The 22,692-nt window shown below is 41.3% G+C and overlaps 1 protein-coding gene across 6 annotated transcripts in view; it reads left to right on the top strand.

Moving 5' to 3' along the window:
* The window catches only part of MAP2K5 (mitogen-activated protein kinase kinase 5), a 273,046-nt gene that overhangs the window by 150,424 nt on the left and 99,930 nt on the right, over positions 1–22,692 (top strand). For all 6 annotated transcript variants that reach the window (XM_043555086.1, XM_043555085.1, XM_043555088.1 and 3 more), the window contains exons 14-16: positions 3,220–3,293; positions 4,258–4,308; positions 14,798–14,869. In XM_043555086.1, the coding sequence (XP_043411021.1) occupies positions 3,220–3,293; positions 4,258–4,308; positions 14,798–14,869 (197 nt within the window). The remainder of the gene's footprint in view (positions 1–3,219; positions 3,294–4,257; positions 4,309–14,797; positions 14,870–22,692) is intronic.

Here is a 22,692-nt window from a genome sequence, read left to right as displayed (position 1 = left end):
TGTTTTTTAATTAAAAAAATAATAAATGGATCACTTTAGTTGCTGTGTTTAACACAGACTGTAATAGGCAAGCACAGAGAGACCAGTAGCCTTGTTGAAGAATGTGTGCGCATGATCTGACCAGAATGCATCCTCATAAACATTAAATTGGTTTTATAGTTCTACTTACTACACTTTGGGAATTACCTTCTTTCAGCTAGCATTTACTCAAATACAGGTAAAACTTGCTGCAGTAACAACAAGCTATTTCCTAAATATGTCAAAATACCCCACTTGTTGTTGTATAACAGTTAGGTTGATTACCAATGGATAATAGTACCTTGTATTTATGGAATATTTGACAGTTTAAAAGCAGTTTTACATTCCTTTGGGTGGGGGGAGCAGTTTATTTATTATCTCATCCAGTTCCCACAGTTCTTTAAGATTGGCAGAATGGCTATTACTATTTCCCTGTAGTGGTAGAAATTAAAACGTCACCTGCCTGGTGAAATTCACATGCCAAGTTTGTGGCAGGGCCAGAAAGACCAAAACACAGATCCTCTGCCTCCTAGCCTACATCCATTGGTTTTGTTTAAAGGAGTCCGTTATGTTCAAGTGATGTCTCCAGATATTAGTGCGAGGGGAGTACTTAGCAAATTTAGTATATTGTTTAACAAGCCATTAACCAGTGATCAAGACATTGTTGTCGGAAGGGATGCACACAAGGATGTGTGAAGCATTTTCCTACCCTGTGAACTTATTACTTGGGGTGGTGACACCTCCACCAGTAAATATGGTAAATAACTACTAGTCAAACAGTGTCACATGCTTAGTTCCAAACAAATGGCACAGACAGTAAATGCGTTAGCAGTTCAGAGGAAGCCATGACTTTGTTGACCTGAGTAGTTAAGGCAACAGGGAGAGAGGGTTCTTGAGTTGAAACATGGGCAAGATTCAGTCAGGACATATCGAGGAAGCATTTCTCAACTTGGGAGCGGAAGGGAGAGGGGAACACGCAGCATGAACAAAGGCTTGGTGATGGAGGGTTTTGTTTCCATTGAGACAATGATTAAACTGGTCAGGTGGAGTACAAAGCTTGACATGAGGATGACTGGTGTTTACTGCTTTCACATATAAAGTGTTCCTGAGAACTAGGCTGAGAGGTGAATGTGCAAAAGTCATAGAGCAGGCTGGCATGTAAGTTTAAAATGATGTCCTTAGCTGAAAAATGCAATGAAGTTGTTATTTACACCTGCCTTTTAGAGTATAATCTAGCAGTTCTCTTGTTTTATTGTTTCTCTCTCTATTGATCCACTTAAGTCAAAAGTGTATCTGATTAAAGCTAAAGATCTGTTAATTTTGGCATACCTCATGATTTCCAGGCAGCTCCATCTTCCAGGAGCTCAAAATATTTGTTCATTAACTGTCTCCATCTGATGTGGCAGCTTAAGAGGGGTTTAAAGATGTCAATATATAAAAGAGTAGGTTGTCCAAAAGAAAAATATTCTAAGTTGAGTGCCTCTAATGAGAATTGGATTTGGAAAATAAGACCCGCATATGTGGAGTCTAACATTTCTTTCAGTTCACCAAACATTTATTGAATGTCTAATGGTGCTGTAATGTGTATGTATTGTGCTAACTAGGAGTTCACATTCAGGTTGGCGGGGGAGGTCAGGGAATATTTTACTTCCTCACCAAGAAGAGAAATGAGGTAGTAAAAGTAGATATTTAATACGATGGTGTATAAGATTTATGTTCAAATTGAGGAAGGTTGGAGGCAGAAAGACTAGTTGGGAAAAGAACCTATACCAGCCGTAGGCATGCTAACTTGTTTTCATAGAGAGAGTGCCCCTAAAGATAGTACATAGTATATCTGGTATGAAGGTCATGCGACAGAGACATGTTCTATAGCTAACCCTGATCACTGAAATAGAATCATCAGCGTAAAATAATGCTTTGTGTTTATGGTTTCCATTCATTTATTCTCTCATCCATTCAACAAGTATTTATTAAGCACTTGCTATATGCCTGAAACTATTCTAGGGGCTGGGAATACAGTAGTCAGTAAAAGAAACAAAGTCCCTGCCTTCATGCCATTTACATTCTAGTGTCAGCCAGGTGACACCAAATGAGCACATGTATGAGAAAGTGCCTGGCACATTGCCTGTCACATAGTAAGTAGAGTTCAGTAATTGTTTACTGAGTTTGAACTTGAAGTTTGGATTAAGTACCTACTGTTGGCAGGATACTTTGTTAGGGTACTCTTTTGCAAAGTGAAGGCTTGGGGTGAGAATACTCACATGTCTTTTAAAAATGTTACATAAAAAGTTGAGTCTCTTGTTCAGTTTTGGGATAATGCAGGTTGTATGATGTATTAAATATAACAAGTTGTCTGTTCCAGACCACTTTCGCAGTTGAAGATGAAATGTTGAAGCAGGTGCTATTCTGTACCGTCAACAGTGGTGTGCTCTTATCCTGCTTGGATGGTTTTTGTGGGCTCCTGGAATTCCTGAAATGGCTCATTGTTGTCACTGACAATGCTTCACAGAAACCCTTTGTGTTATTATTTAGCAACTGACTGCCTTGGCAAAAGCTATGTCAATTCTTTTGTTAACTATAACAGCAGTCAAAAGTGATGTAAGGGGAGAGAAGGAGAAATGCACACACATCTACCCTCGCCTTTAGACCAATTTGTGAGTGTTATCGGAAGTAGCATTTGTCACATAAAACCAGGAGATAGCAATAGTGCATTCATTTTGTCATTGTTTCATATAGATATGTCCTGTTACCAGCAACATATGAATGATTTTTTTTCTCATAGGCTTCCCGTTGGCCTTACTGCTTCTTAGATGGGAGGAGTAGTTTCACATCAACAGCAAATCCAAACCTTTTTGTGCAAATTCTTTGCAAGATTACATTTTCTTATCTACCTACTTTTCCTGAAAGCCTGGGGATAGGATGATGGATGTATTTACTGTTGTTGGAAGCCAAGGTTTTATTTGACTTTCACTTGAAATAAACCCTTGCTTCCATAGAAACCAGAAATGGTTGGAAGTGAAGGAGTTAGGACCTTACATTTTGCCTCCAGATAAAATGCTTTGCATTAAATTTGTGATTAGAATTCCGGGTTGAACAGATGATGTCATTTCTGCAATATGGTATGGTGTGCATGTGTGCTTTTTTTAAACGTGCACTGTAGATACAGACTTAGTTATATGGACTTTTTTGGTCCCCTTCTAGATGTGAAGCCCTCCAATATGCTAGTAAACACAAGAGGACAGGTCAAGCTGTGTGATTTTGGAGTTAGCACTCAGGTAGGTCTCTTTTTCCTCCCAATCTGCTCTCCTGTCTGCAACATTCACTTTTTATTTTCAGTCCACTCTTCGGATTGAAAAATCACCTCGCTGCCAGACAAACAGAACTCTGCATCTTCTCCTCGGCTGGGAGCGTGTTATTCATTTTTAATCTCCGAGCGAGTTTCCTTCATCAGAATATGATTGTTCATTGTTTAATGACAGTAAAAACTGCTGATATTGTAATTACTACTTACGAATAGCAAACTTCATTGAGATGCAGCTTTGATATGAAAGCGTTTTGACCAGACAAAAGGGAGGGCAGAGTGGGAGCTGTGCCTGGGGAGCCCAACTGGCCCACAATAAAAATTAATATTGGGAGGAACAATGGTGGAGGGCCATTACAATGTGCAGCACAAATTTTAATTAATTTCCATTTTGGGCCTCCCCTGAGAACCCCGGTGATAGTGACCCACGAGCGTGCTGTGATGTTGATTTGAATTGCAGCCACCTTTACTCCCAGCCAAACACGAAGACCAAAGCGAAGGTCATCGTTGTATTATGAGTTGTCAAAGTCTGTTATCCCTCCAGCGTATTTAGTGCCCGTTTCATTCTAGCAATGCATGGGCGCCATTCACATCTTGAGCCATCTGACTGAAAAATGAGTGTGTTCAAATTCTACTTCAAATTGACTTTTTATATCAGGCGGGTTTGGGGTACTAAAGCGATAAGCATCCTGCTTAAGTGAATTGTTTAAGGTTATCTGCTATAAACTGTAATGCTGTGCTTGTTTAAATTGGAAATCACATTCAAAAGAAAAGAGAGATTTAATCATTTTTAATGCCTTTGTAGATAAATTTGTTCCCTTTTACATAATTTTTAGTTGATTTATAGAAATGATGATTGTAGGTTAAATGAGGAATAATTGCCCATTTTATTTCCACATTATCTTTATATTGTTCTAACAGACTGTTTTGTCTCATAGCTGGTGAATTCTATAGCCAAGACGTATGTTGGAACAAATGCTTATATGGCGGTAAGTAAACTTATGCAAAAATAACATTTAAAACCAACATCTTTATCTTTATGTACTTGGTAATGTAGAATTCTTGAATTAATTCCACAGCTTTATCCTAACAGATCATAAATTACAAAGTCAATCCAGTCATGATCTGATTTTTAAGTCTTTCTAAAAGGCATTAGATTTTATCCAGGAGCTACCAACTTATCTGCTTAGTTGACTTAACTAGTTGGTTCGAGGGTGAAATTGCTGAGTTTTGAAGTTTAATCCTACAGAAAAATTGCACCTTACAGCACATTGGCCGCTTTGCCACATTGCTTATTTAATTAACCCTCAAGTATCCCAAAATGTCAGTCAATAAGATTGGCTGTTTTTTCCAGAAATACAAACATGCTTTGTCACTGGATCAGAATTAAATTATTGATGTGATCAGCTCTTACTTATGGATCTCTGAATGTAAAGGTTTAGCAGGAAATTTTTTTTCGAACTTATACACCTGTTTACTTATTCTGTTTACTTGTTGGGTTCATTCCTGTCATAAGATAATTTATTAACTCTTCTGAAATAAATTTACCAAGTATAAAAATTAGAAGCATAGAGCTGTTTCAAAGACCCAAGCTGGACTTGACTTAGACCTTTTCCTTTTTCCTACCTTTTAACTAAGGGAAGTTTGGGGGGCACAAATGCTATAATTAATTTCCACAGTCATTTCAAGAGTGGGTGATTGGGAGAGACAAGCAGGAAGGTTATCTAGTATCATTTTGGAGCCAAGTTTTGTTTTAACACCTTAAGGTCATTTTTTTTAATGAGGATTCTAGATTTATTTAGTCTGTTTTACTTCCCATAGTCTTTTTTTTTTTAATGTTTATTTTTGAGAGAGAGAGAGAGAGACAGAATGCAAGTGGGGGAGGAGCAGAGAGAGAGAGAAAGACACAGAATCTGAAGCAGGCTCCAGGCTCTAAGCTGTCAGTGCAGAGCCCGAGATGGGGCTCGAATCCACGAGCCTTGAGATGATGACCTGAGCTGAAGTCGGACGCTTAACCGACTGAGCCACCCAGGTGCCCCAACTCCATGGTCTTTATATGACGTTAAACACATTAGTTGGATGGAAACCTGGATCTTACTCTCAGTTCATATATTATCTTGATAATAAAAAGATGTCACTCTGAATCTTCTTCTCAGAACAGTGCAAACCATTTTTTTTATATTGAAATACCAGAATAGTTAATGTTTGTTCTGCCTGGTTTTTAAAGAAAATTCATTCTTTCTCATTTTTCTAAGTAATGTGAAAAAAAAATATTAACCCCTGAAGTCATCGTATCTGTTTTCATAAAACATAATCACCCTCTTGGCTCTACCAGGTTAGCTGAGATTGGTGAGCCACCTTTACAATTAATAAATCCTGGGGCACCTGGGTAGCTCAGTCAGTTAAGCGTCTGACTCTTGATTTCAGCTCAGGTCCTGATCATGCGGTTCGTGGATTTGAGTCCCACATCAGACTCTTTTGACAGTACAGAGCCTGCTTGGGATTTCTCTCCCCACCCCTTCTCTCTCTGCCCCTCCCCTGCTCGTGCTCACTCTCTCTCTCTCAAAATAAATAAACTTAAAAAAAAAAACCCAAACCATTAATAAATCCCTACCAGATCCCATAGTTTCAGTCTTTGAAAGAATATGGAATGCTGTGGTTAAAAAAAAAAAAAAAATGAATAGGGGCACCTGGGTGGCTCCGTTGGTTGAGCATCCAACTTTGGCTCAGGTCATGGTCTCACAGTTTGTGGTTCAAGCCCCATGTCAGGCTTTGCACTGACATTGCAGAGCCCACTTCAGAGTCTCTGTCTCCCTTTCTCTCTGCTCTTCCCCTACTCAGTTCTCTCTCTGTCTCTCAAGAATCAATGTTAAAAAAAATTTTTTTTAAGGAATAAGATTATAAATGAAACAACTTTTTGGGGCACCTGGGTGGCTTAGTCGGTTGAGTGTCTGACTTGGTTTCAGCTCAGGTCATGATCCCACGGTGGTGGGATCGAGCCTTTTGTCAGGCTCCACACTGAGCATGGAGCCTGCTTAAGATTCTCTTTTCTCGGGCGCCTGGGTGGCTCAGTCAGTTGAGCATCCGACTTCGGCTCAGGTCATGATCTTGTGCTTCATGAGTTCAAGCCCCACATTGGGCCCTGGTGCTGACAGCTCAGAGCCTGGAGCCCGCTTTAGATTCTGTGTCTCCCTTTCTCACCACCCCACCCCTGCTTGTGCTCTGTCTCTCTCTGTCTTTCAAAAATGAATAAACATAAAAAACATTTTTTTAATGATTCTCTCTTCTCTGTCTCTCTCTGCTTTTCTCCCTTGCTCACGCTCACTCCCTCTTTCTAAAATAAAGAAAAGAAACATCTTCTATCTACGCACCATGTTTTCTACCTGTCATGTTTTTAGTAGCTTTAAATTGCTCTAATAATTAAATTGTGTTATGTTTGAATGTACAAATCTAGATTACAGTCGTCTTTCCCAGGTGTACATTAAAGAAATTACCTTTTTTCCTCTTGCTTTATGGATGAGTGTGATGCATCCATCTATTAATTGAATATGTGAGGATTAAAATTATGAAATGTTAGCTAAGGTTGGCAGAGCTAAAATTGCTTTGCTTCTTGGGTGAGTGAATTCTAGTCATCAGCTTTGTGGTTCAAGCTGTAAAAAGCATAAGATACCTATAAAACAAAGAGTGATAGCCTGATAACTCAGGAGGCTCTCGTTGACCGCGTACTTACCTAATTGGTGTGAGATTAGAGGTTGGGAGTGGGGAAAGATGGAAATAACATTTGTTATTCTGTTCTGGGTATTAATCCCTGCCTGATACACCATGATACTGTACTATAAAACTATTGGGGGAACCTGGGTGAGTGTGCACAACTTCCCTGTATATATTTTTTCAACTTGTGAATCCATAAGTATTTCAAACTAAAACAAATTGTCTAAGAAGCAAAAGTTGTATTGGGACATGGCCACGACCTTTTGCTTGGGGTTGTCTGTGGCTGCTTCAGCACTGCAGTGGCAGAGTGGAGTCCCTGTGACAGTTGCAACAGAGACCATATGGCCCACAGAGGGAGAAATATTTACTCTCTGGTCACATACAGGAAAAATTTGCCAGCCTCTGGTCTATGCCAGTGAAAGCTGTATCTGAAACTGAGTACCTTGAGTTAATCAACCAGTATTTACTGAGCACTTTCATGCCATCAGCCAGGTTGTGGTGGAACCACTCAAATCCTCCTACGATGTGGGCAAGAATAGAAGTGTGGCATTGTAGGGGCGCCTGGGTGGCACAGTCGGTTGAGCGTCCGACTTCAGCCAGGTCGCGATCTCGCGGTCCGTGAGTTCGAGCCCCGCGTCAGGCTCTGGGCTGATGGCTCGGAGCCTGGAACCTGTTTCCGATTCTGTGTCTCCCTCTCTCTCTGCCCCTCCCCCGTTCATGCTCTGTCTCTCTCTGTCCCAAAAATAAATAAAAACGTTGAAAAAAAAAAAAATTTAAAAAAAAAAAAAAAAAAAAAAAGAAGTGTGGCATTGTATGTGGCCACATTATGTGTGATGTAATAAAGACTTATGTTGCATCAAATATACATTTAGAGAGTAAGAAGTCATACAGTGTACAAATTTGATGTAAAGCAGTATGTGAAAGGGTACTTATAGAAGAGATCACTGTGGAGGGTTGAGCTGAGACATTAGAAATAGAAGGTAAGGAGACATAGTTGGGGACAGGAAGTGCGGTAGAGGACAAATGATAAGTTGTGAGAATATACAGTTAGAGATGAGTTAGTATCATACCCTTACATCCATTTTTCTTACTTTATATTCATACAGTGGTAATGACAAATAATAAGAGCTAGTATTTAGCTGCATGTGCCAGTCACTCTTTTAAACTCTTACGTATATTAATGCTTTAGATCCTTACAACAACCCTATCAGGTAAATAATATCATTCTCATTGTACAGGTGAAAAACAGGGATAGAGAAGTTGAGTAACTTACTCAAGTTCATACATATAATGAGTGGCAGAACCAGGGTTCAAACCTAAGTACTCACAGGGACTGTACTTTTAACTGCTGTGCCCCTCACTCTGTCCAGATTTTGTCGGTCTCTCCCGATCTAGACTGCGATCTCCAGAGGGGCAGTGTTTATTCTGCTCATTCTCTGTATCCAGACCTTCACACCCTGCGAAACGAATGAGTTCATTCATGAAAGCTGCCTTCCAAAGACGACTTTTCGCTGATTACAAACAGAGTGTTTAACTTCTTAGGTTAAGTGTCCTACGTGCATTATAAGGCATAGAAGGCCCCCAGATTACTCAAATACAGTCAGCGAGGCTGCTCAGATATTGAAAAGAAAATAACTCAAAGAACTAGCCCTGCATGTGCAATCTCAGTTCGTTCTTCTATAATCTAAAGTGTGTGGTGTAAGAAAATGATAACTAGGAAAAAGGGCAGCTTTCTTAAGGTCCTAAGTCATTAAAAAATAATACTGCTAACAATTTACAGGCATGTTCAGAGGTGGAACTTGTAGAAGTCACATTCACCATGTGACAGGTATCGAATCCAGTACATTGCATGGATTCATTTAATCTTCACACAACCCCATGAAGCATACATATTATCATTGTCTTCATTTTACAGATAAGGTAACCAAAGGTGGAATAACTTTAGCCCAGGATCTCAGAGTTAGCCAAGTAGCGAGAGTCAAGATTTAATTAGGACACCAGCTTCTAGTTTCTAGTGACAGCAGGTTAGGTTATTCGCACCAACTCTTCTGTTGAAAAATGCGAGGTAAAATACTTTAAAAACCATCGCAAATGCTTTGAAGAGTTAAAAAGACAATGGGAATCTCCTAGAACCATTTTTAGGTGGACTCCTGCAACAGAGAGGAAAGCGGAATATCTGGCACACCAAAGCTCATTCTTCCTGACGAAGTAGGTATAGCCATCTGCCTGTGCCACCGTTATCAATGATGTGGACGTCCTCCTAACGTAGAAGGTCTCCGTGGAGATCTTCTCCATATCATCTTGGAAGCCTGAAGGGCTCACTCTCAGTGTAAGAGCAAACCAGAGCCAGAGCTGCTCCTCCTCCCCGAGAAGAGAAGGCTTCTCAGAGCCAAGCAGAAAAGCCGGGGGAAAAGGAGAAGGGGGAGAGTTGTGGCCTTAGACTAACTGACACAGATTTGCAGTCTGACTGTTTGTATTCATGACTTGAGTTGGAAAAGGAGCTTCATGCTAAGAACTTGGTTTAAGGTGGGCACATCTTCCTTAAGCCTCAGAGAATCTCTCAAATTTTTTCAAGAGCAAAAACTAGCAAGTAGTGAACAAAAAACCAGGTGCACAAGGAAACAAGGCAATATGAAAAAGAACCAGCAGGAGCAACAGATACAGACTTCAAATCACAAGTTTTAAAAGTGACACGGTAGATTGGATAAAATCTCAGAACTTCTAGATTAAAATTTAAAAACTCACTACTTGCTAGTATATTGGATATACCAGAAGAGAGAATTTATGAACTGGAAGATAGGATTGAGTTAGAACCATCCCACTCCAGACTCTTGGGTAACCAATAGGCTGTACTATTCACAGGGATCTTGCCATTAAAAAACAATCCCCCCCGGGGCACCTGGGTGTCTCAGTCGGTTAAGCATCTGACTTTGGCTCAGGTCACCATCTTGCGGTTTACGAGTTTGAGCCACGCATCAGGCTCTGTGCTGACAGCTCAGTGTCTGGAGCCTGATTCAGATTCTGTATCTCTCTCTCTCTGTCCCTCCCTGCTCATTCTCTCTCTCTCTCTCTCTCTCTCTCTGTCTCTCTCTCTCTGTCTCTCTCTCTGTCTCTCTCTCTCTCAAAATTAAATAAACATTAAAAAAATTATTTAAAAAATGCCTATTGTTTGTGATGTGTATTTCGATTGCTTACTAACCTAAAGTATTTGTGCATACTTTTGTTAATTTACTGAGTGGTGTAATCCTGAGCAGAAATTCTTTATCAGAAGAGATTAGGAATGTACCTTGATATCTTGTTGATTTTGACAAGTAAGTCCTGGGGTATTGTGTAGAGATAGTTCTAGAGTGAGTCACCTAAATATGGGTCCTGGGTAAATAACAAGTCACAGAGGGTGGCTGGCAGGAGTGGAGAGTACAGCTTGGAGCCACTGCCCTTGCAGATCCTGTATAAAAGCTGCTTTTTATATCATCACCACTGTTCTCGTTAAGAATAGACCAGGACTTTTCCTCCTACACTTAAACCTCAGTACAGACGTGCCTCAGACAGGGAGTCATGTTTTTCCTATTATTTAGCTCTCCACACTGGTGACAGCTGCCACGTCAGAAAGTAACCCAGCTTTCCATTTTTAACTGCAAAATGTCCATCACAGATCTTCTGTCAGTAGTGTGGTACCTGGTGGTTGGTTTTGTTTTGTTTTAGAGGGGAGAGAACAGGGCAGACCACCTTGGCTTCAAGTATAAGAACAGATTTGAATCGTGCAGCCTCAGGCCATCAAGTCCTGGCTCCATAAATTCAAAATGTATTGGGGCTTATCTTGTGCTGTTGCTGTGTCAGTTTCAGGGGCCTGGGCGCATTTCCCAGTCCGTATCTACTGTACCAGCTCTTCAGGTAGACCCGTAGAGCTGGCTCCCGACTCTCACTAAGCATTCATGCTTGAGCACAGCACCACAACAGTGATCTTGCTTTGTTAGCTTATTGCGAGAACTCCTTAAGGAGCTCTCCTATTTGCCACCTGATATCCGTGACCATTATCACTTCCTCTCTTTTTCTTTTTTAATTTAATTTTTTTGTATGCTTTATTTTCAGCTTCCTGTTTGCATCTGTTTTGAAGGTGCAATGGGCAGGGGCACCTGGGTGGCTCAGTCAGTTAAGCATCTGGCTCTTGGTTTCTGCTCAGGTCACGATCTCACGGTTTGTGAGTTTCTGTGTCTGGCTCTGTGCTGGCAGTGTGGAGCCTGCTTGGGATTCTGTCTTCCTCTCCGCCCTCCCCCACATGCTCTCTGTCTCTCTCTCTCAAATAAATAAAAATAAGCTTAAAAAAAAAAGTTAAGTGGGCAAATGTTATGAATGTATTTAATCTTATCGTTGATCCTGTCAAAATATTTTGTATGTGGGCGCGACTTTTGTTTGCTTATTCTGTACGCTGAATGAAGTGCTATATTTTGATAACTGTCAGCTAGTGGGATGAAGAAAAGGAGAAAGGAGAGAAGACACAGACAGGAAGGCAACATTTGGTTATTTCTTTAAGAGTTCTAGGGGCAGCTGAGTGGCTCAGTCAGTTGAGCGTCCAACTTTGACTCGGGTCATGATCTCACGGCTCCTGAGTTCAAGCCCCACGTCAAACTCTGTGCTGACAACTCAGAGCCTGAAGCCTGCTTCAGCTTCTGTGTGTGTCTCTCTCTGCTCCTCCCCCACTCACACACTCTCTCTCTCTCTCTGTCTCAAAAATAAATAAACATTAAAAAGGTTGTTTTGGGGGCGCCTGGGTGGCGCAGTCGGTTAAGCGTCCGACTTCAGCCAGGTCACGATCTTGCGGTCTGTGAGTTTGAGCCCCGCGTCGGGCTCTGGGCTGATGGCTCAGAGCCTGGAGCCTGTTTCTGATTCTGTGTCTCCCTCTCTCTCTGCCCTTCCCCCGTTCATGCTCTGTCTCTCTCTGTCCCAAAAATAAATAAACGTTGAAAAAAAATTAAAAAAAAAAAGGTTGTTTTGTTTTGTTTTATAAAATAACAAAGAGTTCTAGAGGATTTTAGGATTTTCACGTTTGCTGGATGTTTCTTCATGGGCATGAATAGCAGTAATATTGGGGAAGTTATATTAGTAGAACACTTCAGGGGACTTAATAATTGGCACATGCTTAAAACCAAATGTGCACTAAACATGTATTACATTCCTTCAAGGCAGCATACCTTGACCACGCACTGGCTACGTGGCAGCCGTGGTACTAGGTATGAGATGAATAAGACACTCTCTTGGCCTCTTGGGAGAAACAGGCTAGTAATCGGATGATTATAACACCGTGCAATCAATTAATATTAAAAATACAAACAACATTTTCATGAAGGACAGAGGCAAGAATTTGTAATTCTTCCTGAGAAGTATGGGAATGTGTCACCAAAGAAAGGTGGCCCATGACAGGGGTCTATAAAAGAAATGTTGATGAAGCAGAGAAGAGGAAGATGGGTCATTGCCTCTGCAGGGAACATGGAAATGTTTAGTGACTGAAGCTGAGTATACACCAAGGAATCATCCAGAGAAATTATTTTTTAGAAGGTAGATCCCCTGAAGCACCTCCAGAGATTCGGATTCAGGAGGTTCATCTATAATATGCACCTCAGGCATTCACTTCTCTGATGGCTAGTCTGAAGACCATATTTTGAGAAATACTGATCAGATCAAGATTAGTGTGTGGCTCTTCTGACTTCTGGTTCTGGGGGCAGTGTGACACAGTAGAAAGAACCCTGATTTTGCAGTCAGGCATACCAGGGTTTGAATCCTGGCTGTGTTCCTAAACAATACACCTGATGTTGGTCCACAGCTCTAGACTTCAGCAAGCCACTTTATTTTACTACGCCTCAGTTTTTACATCTGTGAAATGAGGGCAGTAATAATCTTTGCAAGATTGTTAAAAAACGTAGAGAATGCAAAGTAGCCCAGTGTCTGCAATATACTAGCGGGTCATCAAATGATAGCTATTACTGTCCGTATGTAGTGAGGGCAAACTAAACGTCTCTGTACCTCCTTCTCCTCATCTGTTAAAAGAGGATGATAACGGTACCAATCTAATATGGGTCCTTATGAGTCCGAAATGAGACATGCATTAGCACACAATGCCAGGCATATGGAAATTCTTCAATAAATGCATGCGGTAGTGTTGATGATGATGATGATGATGATAGTGATGGTAATTCCTGTAACTAACTGGCTGCTTTCATCCTAGTCCCTATTGAACTAGCTGGAACTGGATAACGGGTTCATTCATGTCTGAACAAGGAGCTTCAGAAATGATGGTGTGGGGGATTTGAATGTGAAAGTTAAAGTACTGCGGGATTGGGATGACCGCGTGCGTCTATTATCAGCTGGGAGAAGTGGTCACATGACACGTGGCCCTTGGGAAGAATGGTTCTTGGTAGGAAAGGGGTTTTACAGATTAAAGAAATAAATAAAAGAAGGGAAATAAGACAATCCACCTGCTACCTCAGGATAGGGCTTTATGTAATTTTATAGCAAGTGGTCCCAGGAGAAGGCAGTTAAGTATATTGAGGTAGCCTGATGGGTATGAGTAGAAAGTAGGTCGCGAAGTTCTGGGTCCCAGCTAAGCCAACTCCTTGAGATGTAGGACTGTGCCAACTCACCTGAAAGCACCTTGCTCACATCTTTTACCCCCCTGGTGTATCCCCTGCTAATGGCTGGTGGGTGCTCTCCTCCTCCATCTGCAGTGGACCAGGCTGAGTGTGGCCCCAGGTACTCTTCAGGGCTCCCATGAAAGCTCCTGAAGGCTGATGCCATTGGTGACCATCAAGACCCCCGGGGATGGTACAAACAACAGAATGGTGCCCTGAGGGCCGGGAGGTGTGGGTTATGATCCTAGCCCTGCCACGACCAGCTCTGTGACCTTGACTGACCATTCTACCTCCATGAGACTTCTGTTTGTGTGTTCCTGTGTTCATTCAAAAGATTTCTCTGAAGTACCTTACTGAATGCTAGATCCTAGAAGGATAGAAGACCAGGCAGCACCCACTTCACTATGAAACTACTCCTTTTGAAGTATAAAGAGTACATGTAGTGGCTTTCTGGACCAGGTATTTGCTACACGTCTTAAATGGAGGACGAGTTGTCCCAAATGGACCTTTCAAACTGTTCCTTGGTTCATATCAAAAGAAACCCAGATAATTGGAATGAAATTGCTGAACAGTAGGTGAATCTGGGTAAAAGGAAATATGGATTTTTTTTATTAGTCGTAGTTTTTCAACTTTCTTGTAAGTTTGAAATTATTTCCAAGTAAGACGTTAAAAAAATAAAAATAAAAATATCCCTAGTGATACAGACCCATCTCTCAAAGTGCAAATAAGTGATAACATTATATAATATTATGTAGTTTTTCACTTCACAGCTGAGAGCACTGAATTTGGAGGGAGAGGACCCTGGGTTCAGATCTCAGCTCATTTACTAGCTGAGGACTTTGCCTAAATGATTTCACCAATATGAGCCTTAATTTTCTTCATCTCTAAAATAGAGGTAATAAAGTTTTCTTCACAGGGACTTTGTGAGGATTCAGTGAGATTCTGTATTACCTATGTAATTTCTATATGTTACCTATCTAGTATGCATATACATATATACACACATATACAACATGAGATTGTTTTGCTCTTCATAAAGTGTCATGAAATGTTGATGGCACCCTGCCTTAGCCAAACCCATATTAGTGTTTCAAACCTAGACTAGCTTCCATCAACTCACAAGCTCCCTTCTGTTATCTTACAGCCTGAAAGAATTTCCGGGGAGCAGTATGGAATCCATTCTGATGTCTGGAGTTTAGGAATCTCTTTCATGGAGGTATGTTGTTTGCAAATAGATGCTTCTGTGTGTAACTGTCCTAACATTTTCTATCAAGAAGAATGAAGATTTTGAAAAAACTAAAAATAAACTTCTGTGTACACAGAAATGTGTACAATTTCTATTAGTTATGTGTATGTACACATAGAGTTTAACTCTAAAGTCCTCATTTTGATATCCTTGAATGGCTTGTGAATGGATTATTCGGAGGTGCTGTTTCTCACACATCACCTGTACAAAACTTACCTGGAGAGCTTCTTAAAAATACAGGTTCCCAGACTCCCATCTAAGACTAATTAAATCCAAATCTTTAAGAATCTGTATTATTAAATGTTCCCTGGTGATCCTTATGCACACTAGAGCCTGCATTATAATAAAAGATTCCAGAGTTCTGGGTAATGGTACCCTTGTTGGAATGCATATGTAACTTCCAATGGTGATTACTTTAAAGAGTGAAGTCCTACTCATTTGGATGTATAGATTCTATATGTTTGTTTAGAAAGGAAAAAAGTCACATTGCTCCAATATAGTCATTTCACATGTTGGGGGATGGGGCATGATACAATCTGGGGGAGGAGAGGGGTATGTATTTAGCACAATTTTAATGTCTTTACTCTTTATAGCTGTATTTAGAATGGACTTTATCTTAGTGTGCTACATGTAACCCCACAAGAACTCTGCGCTAAGGTTTCTTATAATGACAATTGATTTATAAGGAAATATGTACAATTTCTATTAGAAAGACATCTGGCTCAATGTGAATTGCACTAGGATAGAATCTGGATCCTCTCCAGTACTTCAAGAATTGTTTCTCACCTACATTGATTCAGAGGAAGGAGGATTTTTTTTAAAAAGTAGAAAGGATTATCCTTAAATAAGATCATGGATAGAGTTGCAGTCACATTTTTATCACCTTTTTTGGGGTCAAATACATACTTTTTTCTATGATTTTTGTAATACATGAATGCAGTTGAATTTATAAGGAAGTATCTTTAGACTCAATTCACCTGCACTATAGAAAGAAAAGAAAAATAATCGGTGTTTGTTAAACTATATTCTTCTGCTTCTTCACAAAAGAGAATCTAAGAGGAAATACAGTATGTATGCATCAGCTGAGCAGTTAGCAATAATGGCGGACAGAAGCCCAGAACCGAGTTTCCCAGCAGAAGCCTCAAGGGCTTGTTCAGTTAACCTGTTTTGAGAGAAACTTGTACTTTTGATTTGTGGAGCTCAGGCCTTACTGTTAATATAAATTCCCTTTGCATGTTTAAATTTTTTTTTTTAAGTTTATTTATTTTTGAGAGAGATAGAATGTGTCGGGGGGAAGGGCAGAGAGAGGGAGAGACAGAGAATCTGAAGCAGGCTCCAGGCTCTGAGCTGTCAGCACCGAGCCTGACAAGAGGCTGGAACTCACGGACTGTGAGACTGAGCTGAAGTTGGACACTTAACCAACTGAGCTACTCAGGCGCCCCATGCCTTTGCATGTTTAAACCATTGCCATCAAATGCGTTTAACAAACAACCAGATAGAGTGTAGAACACTGGAGAAGTACGTGGTGTGCAGATAAGAACCTAGATTGGGAATGAAAGAGAGAGCAGTTTCACCTTTGCTGCTGGTTTCTAGGTGTCCTGTGCAAGCTGCTCTCCCTCCCCAGGCTTCTGTCTCTTCATCTGTAAAATAATGCTCTCGCAGCCCCTTTCCGGACTAACATTCTATGACTCTAAGTGGTCTGTTGTCTTTCTTTAACTTTCTGCATCAACTCTAGAGCTGAGTGACTTGGATGGTGATACACCCGAGCATGATATAACGTGCAGAGACACATAGTACCATGAGAGAACATAGCTAATAGATTTAAGATTTAGAACACGTATATTCGCTGTTCTTTCCTTCCACATTCATTTTTTCATTTATATATTGAGCTCTTGCTATGCCTGTTAGATAGGCAATGGGGATATGGTAATGAAAGGACACTCTAGTCTTGACTCTCATGGAGTACGGCATGAGGAGGACAGAAAACAGGATAATGAACTATATAAATTGTCAGGTGGTGGCAAGTCCTATGGAGAAAAATAAAGTGGAGCAAGCCTTTCTGATAAAGTACCTTTGAGCAGAGACTTGGATGATGTAAATGGAGGGAGCCACCAGGCAACAGCAAATACAGGGGCACTAAGCTGGAGTGTGTTTGGCATGTTCAAGGGAAGCAGAGGGACCAAGGTGACTGTAGTGGAGTTATCAAGGGGAAAAATGGGAAAAAATACATTCAGAGAGGTATCCAAGGGTTAGATCATATACTGCCTTGTAGGCCATGGTAAGAACTTTAGATTTTCCTCTGAGAGTAAATGACTGAATTATATTTTCAAAAGATTATTGGGTGTTCTGTGGAGCACGGACCGTAGAGGGACATGCATGGAAACACGGAGATAAGATAGGTAGGTAGGCAGATAGATTGATAGATAGATGCCCAATACATAGAACATATTTATGTTGCATATTGAAACATATCTCTGCCAATATTCTGCTAGGTGCTAGGGATGCAAAGATTTAAAAAGAGGGTCTTTATAAGGAGGGAATTTGCCATTGTTGTATTTGGTGTTTTGTCAATCATGTTCATTTATCCTGGAGGTAGACTGTTGAATGGTCTCCAGATGACTGAAGGAAACAGACTCATTGAATTTATAAGATTGAGGAGGATTAAGGTATAGGGATTGTGTAACAAATTGTCACATTGAGTGTGGGACACCTGAATGCCAGAAGGAATATGTTGGCTCAAAGTGGGGAGGAGCGGAGGACAGGAAGGGTTAGGCGTCCTAATGCTCCCAGTGTTTTCAAATGGTTGGTGAAGAGCCAGATGTTAAATCAGAAGGAGGAGGTAATGTAGGTACAGGATGTCAAGTGCAGTGGGATTATGATCATCGAGAGAGGTTGTTGAACACCTCTTTGTGTTTGATGCTTAACCAAATGCTTTCAGAGGGAACTATGTAATTGTAGCCCTTCTAGGAGCTCACAACCTCCCAGACAAGCAAGTGACAGCATGTGACTGACCACAAGTGATAGACCAGTAAGTCACTAGAGAGTAGAGTAAGGCCCCTGGTGTGTGTCTTATACCAAATTCATCTGGGGTACAAGGTAACACAAAGTAAGTGATAGGGAAGGGGAGTCGGAGGTTTTGAGCCCGTAGATGAGAAATTGTGAATTATTCAGTGATGAAGAGAACCCCAAGCTTCTTTTTTTCCTTAAGGGCAGATGTGATGAGACTATTACCTGAAAAGATGTGGAGGTTAGTCCACAAGAAGCACTTGAAGTAAAGCACGAAGTAAAGATTCTTTATTTTCACCCACAGTCTGCTTGGGATAAATGTGGCAAATCCTGTTTAAAGTCATAGAGAGAAGTGTGAATCTCCATGCATTTTAAAATTCTGAATAACAAATTAGAGTCACCATCTTCAAAGAATTGCTTCTCTTCTGTTTATCCTCACTTTTAAAAACAAGACTTCCTTTCTAGGGGTGTGCTGTGAAGAGTAAAAACTTCCATTCATTCAATACTGACTATCTAAGCACTTATCATGTGCCAGGCCATAGAGACTGGGTCACACAAAACTTCTGATAGAGAAGACCAACCACTAAAGCCCGAAACAAAACAAAACAGTGTGCTAGCACCTTCAGTAAAGGTGCTTCCAAGATACTCTGAGCCCCAAGCCTGGGGGAGAGACGGGGTTTCTCCAAAGGAGTTACAGTTGAGCTGGATTGGTCTTTTTTTTTCTTTAATGTTTATTTATTTTTGAGAGAGAGAGAGAGAGAGAGAGAGAGAGAGAGAGAGAGAGAGAGAGAAAATGAATGAACGGGGAAGGGGCAGAGAGAGAGGGAGACACAGAATCCAAAGCAGGCTCCAGGCTCTTAGCTGTCAGCACAGAGCCTGATGCGGGGCTCGAACTCACAAACCGTGAGATAATGACCTGGGCCAAAGTCAGATGCTTAATAAGATGCTTAACCAACCGAATTAGTCTCGAAGAGAGTTTGCCCCTGGGAGAAAGAAGGAAAAGAGGGAAGAGCCTCTCCCCATGGCCCCGCACATCCTAAGGTGGATCTCTGTGAGCCCCTCAGGAGAGGTTTAGTGTCAGAACATGCAAGGTCTCATCTAAGCTGTTCTACTATCTATTTGTGTGGACACCTTCCTCAAAGTGTTTTGAGTCATTTTATTCCCCTAGAGTACTGGTGGTAAAGAAACATGGGATCAAAATACAGGAAACTGAGCAAGGGAATTGTTCTGAAATCACACAAGAATCAAATAGAGACTACGTGGAAACTAGAGTTTTCTATCCCTTCTACCTCTACTAGTACACCCCTCCCCCAGACTCCATAAAGTCCCAACCCCTCCCTGAGGTTTGGTGAGGCAGGAATCAAAAGGCGCCTTCATCGTTTTAAACTCCTAAAATAGCGAGGCTCACCTTTGCTTGCCGTCTCCATGCTGCCCTTCCCTTGTTAATGTGCTGTCATACTCCCCATGGGGGTCATAACAAGGCCTCTCGCACACTTGTTCATAAAAGATGATGCTACATGCCACTAAAGTGTGCCATTAAAAAAGTCACAGACAGGTACATTTGTGCCTTAAGCAAAGAATCTTTAATATCAGACTATCTTTTATCCAGGGACAGAACTGCCCCATCTCCTCTCAGTTCAGTATCCCTGTGGGATAAAATGGGTCTCTTCCAGGATTCCGTCAGCTGTATGTAGTATTTGGAGTTGGCAGAAGCAACATAAACATGGAGATTACCCTTAAGAGGGGAAAAAAGGAGATTATTCAGCTTCACTAGAGCATGGCAGTGTCACTAGATGAGAAGAATTTGGCCCCTTTCTCTGTGTTTTGCTTATGGTTTTCAACTCAGATCTCTGAATGTGTTGTAGTTCTCCTCATGTGGATTAGTTATGAAGCCAAATAAAGGTCACTGCCATATGAGGGGTTTGTATGGGCTGACTTTGTCGTGGGAGAAAAAATCCATGTAGAATTGCACTTCTTCCTTGTACCTTCATGACAGAAATCAGTGTGAAAATGCAAAAGAAAAAAAGAAGAATAAAAGTAAGAAGTAAGAATAAAAAAAGAAGTATGAATAAAAAGAAAAAGAACAAAAAAAAAGAATTTTATGCCACCAACAAAGGCATAAAATTCCTGAGCTAGAACAAACTAGGAAGATTAATCCTGCTCCCCAGCATATTTGTTTGACTCTTCTAGAAAGCTCACACTGATCCAGTCAACTAGGTGGTGATTTTTAGGACTCTTCACCCTAGTAGTTGCCATTCAGACTTCAGAGCTAAACTTTAAAATGACAATTGGTACATAATAAGAGCCAATTTTTTAATATATATTTTTATTTATTTTTGAGAGAGAGAGAGAGACAGAGCACGAGCAGGGGAGGGGCAGAGAGAGAGAAAGACACAGAATCCGAAGCAGGCTCCAGGCTCTGAGCTGTCAGCACAGAGCCCAACATGAGGCTCGAACTCATGAGCCGAAGTTGGTCGCTCAACCGACTCAGCCACCCAGGTGCCCTGGGGCACAATGTCTTAATTTCACAAGCAGCTCAGTACCTATCTTTCTTCCCACAGACTGGCTCAAGAAGAGAAGCCCCTCTATTTTTTTTTCGCTAATTACTCATTCCACTCATATTCTTGTGTCATTTAAATCACAACATGTTTGCAAAAGCTGTATTTTTAAGTTGGCCCTTCTTGGGTCAAAACATAAGTCAACACACACCTTCTTCCAGCCTTGATTTTGCAGTACCCAGAATAACGCGTACACATTTTAAAAGCACCGGGCCAGTCCTATACTGCCCTTATTCTCACTGAGTATGCTCTACAAGTACACGTTCTGGTTTGTGATTCTAGCCGGCGGGTTATTATAAACCTTATTAAGGTTGGTGGTGAATAATCTTCTGACAGGCTTTTCTGCAGGAGTCAGACTGAAAGCCCATCTTTAACACATGCATTTTGCTCTTTTCACTTGGGTCCTCGCTTTTTTCTGCCTTTGTTTGCCTCTTCTCTCCGCCAGTCTCTTGAGTCTGAGGCATAGAACAATCTGGCTCGATGTGCTTGGTTAATTGGAGTGTCATCTAGTCCTCTGAGACCCCTCTTCAGCGTGATCCCTGTTTTATTGAAGTGGTTTGAATGATGTGTTAAATGATGGAAGCAAGGTCCATGGCTTAGAGAAACGTTTCTAGAAAGGCGAAGAACATATTCAGGGAGCCACACAAGGTCATTGTCATGACGGTAACGCCATCTTCTGAAGATTTTTGTGAGTTCTGTTGTTTTGGCCAAGAGAGTTTTTCTGGTGAGTTTTAGAATCACCTTTCCAGGTTAAAAGCAAATCTGTGGAACACTCTGCCCTTCACTCTATGTGGCGTATCATTTTCCTTCATCTCCCCAAGATACAGGTCAGATACCCATCCTTCGTGACACCTGCTCTGATCTCTCCGACTAAAAGTAGCATCTTCTTCTGACCTTCATCTTCATCTCCCTCGTGTCATCTGCCTTTTCCACTTTGTACCATAATAATTTATAGGCATGTCAGACTTCCTTATGATAGGAGTCAAGTCTGATACTCTCAACACCACCTACCCTCCCTAGCGCAATTCCACTGCCCCTCAGTGGGTGCTCAGGAAATCTTTTGGCTCAGTTTTTTCATACTTTTGTCACAGCTCTGAAGCAGAAGTTGGATGGAACCTTTAACATAAGCACACATAAATGTTGGCTGAAGAGATCACAAATGTTTTGCACGTGGAGAACGGTTTTCTGTTTGCTGGAGTATAGACCTAGATCAGATTTCACCTCTAGGAGTCTAAACCGTAGATCCTTGGATAAGTCATTTAATCTCTGGGCCTCAGCTTCTTCATCTTTAGATGGAAGCTTTACTTCAGAGCTCCTGGACAAAGGTCACAATGAGAACATTAAGCCATTATCTCCTCTTTTTAAAAGGAATTACTTCTTGAAATGTTTATATTTCTGTTCAAAAAAGCTACTGATTTGATTAAAGCATGGAACACTTGCCGTAGCTTCCCCTTGCACCTCAAACTCCACTAAAAATAACCGTAAAGGAATTTTTTTTTTAATTTTTTTTTTCAACGTTTATTCATTTTTGGGACAGAGAGAGACAGAGCATGAACGGGGGAGGGGCAGAGAGAGAGGGAGACACAGGATCCGAAACAGGCTCCAGGCTCCGAGCCATCAGCCCAGAGCCTGACGCGGGGCTCGAACTCACGGACGGCGAGATCGTGACCTGGCTGAAGTCGGACGCTTAACCGACTGCGCCACCCAGGCGCCCCGCGTAAAGGAATTTTTTAAAAAGGCATACTACATGAGGACAAAAAGGGAAGGAGACTATAGCAACCAGCTTCAGGATGTGGAGAGCAGATGAACAGTGGCAAACAACCTGTAGAGCCAAGAATGCTGAAATCCTTAGCTAGCTGTAAAGAAAGTCACAGGAGCGCCTGGGTGGCTCAGTCAGTTGAGCATCCAGCTTCGGCTCAGGTCATGATCTCACAGTTTGTGGGTTTGAGCCCTGCATCGGCCTCTGTGCTGACAGTTTGGAACCTGAAGCCCGCTTTGGATCCTGTGTCTACTTCTCTGTCTCTCTGCCCTTCACCCATTTGTGCACTCTCTCTCTCTCTCTCTCTCTCCCCCCCTCCCTCCCCAAAATAAATAACATTAAAAAAATTTTTTTTAAAAAGAAAGTGATAAAGACTCTGATTCCTGTGGAACACCCCAAAGGCCCAAGAATTGGTGGTACCAGTTACCTGGAACTAGGCATGAAAGTGGGACCAGAGAGAAGAGGATGAT

Source organism: Prionailurus bengalensis, chromosome B3, assembly GCF_016509475.1.
Source record: "Prionailurus bengalensis isolate Pbe53 chromosome B3, Fcat_Pben_1.1_paternal_pri, whole genome shotgun sequence".
Classification (NCBI taxonomy): domain Eukaryota; kingdom Metazoa; phylum Chordata; class Mammalia; order Carnivora; family Felidae; genus Prionailurus; species Prionailurus bengalensis.
The sequence above is the reverse complement of the archived record's forward strand: the minus strand, read 5'-3'. Positions and strand labels throughout refer to the sequence as shown.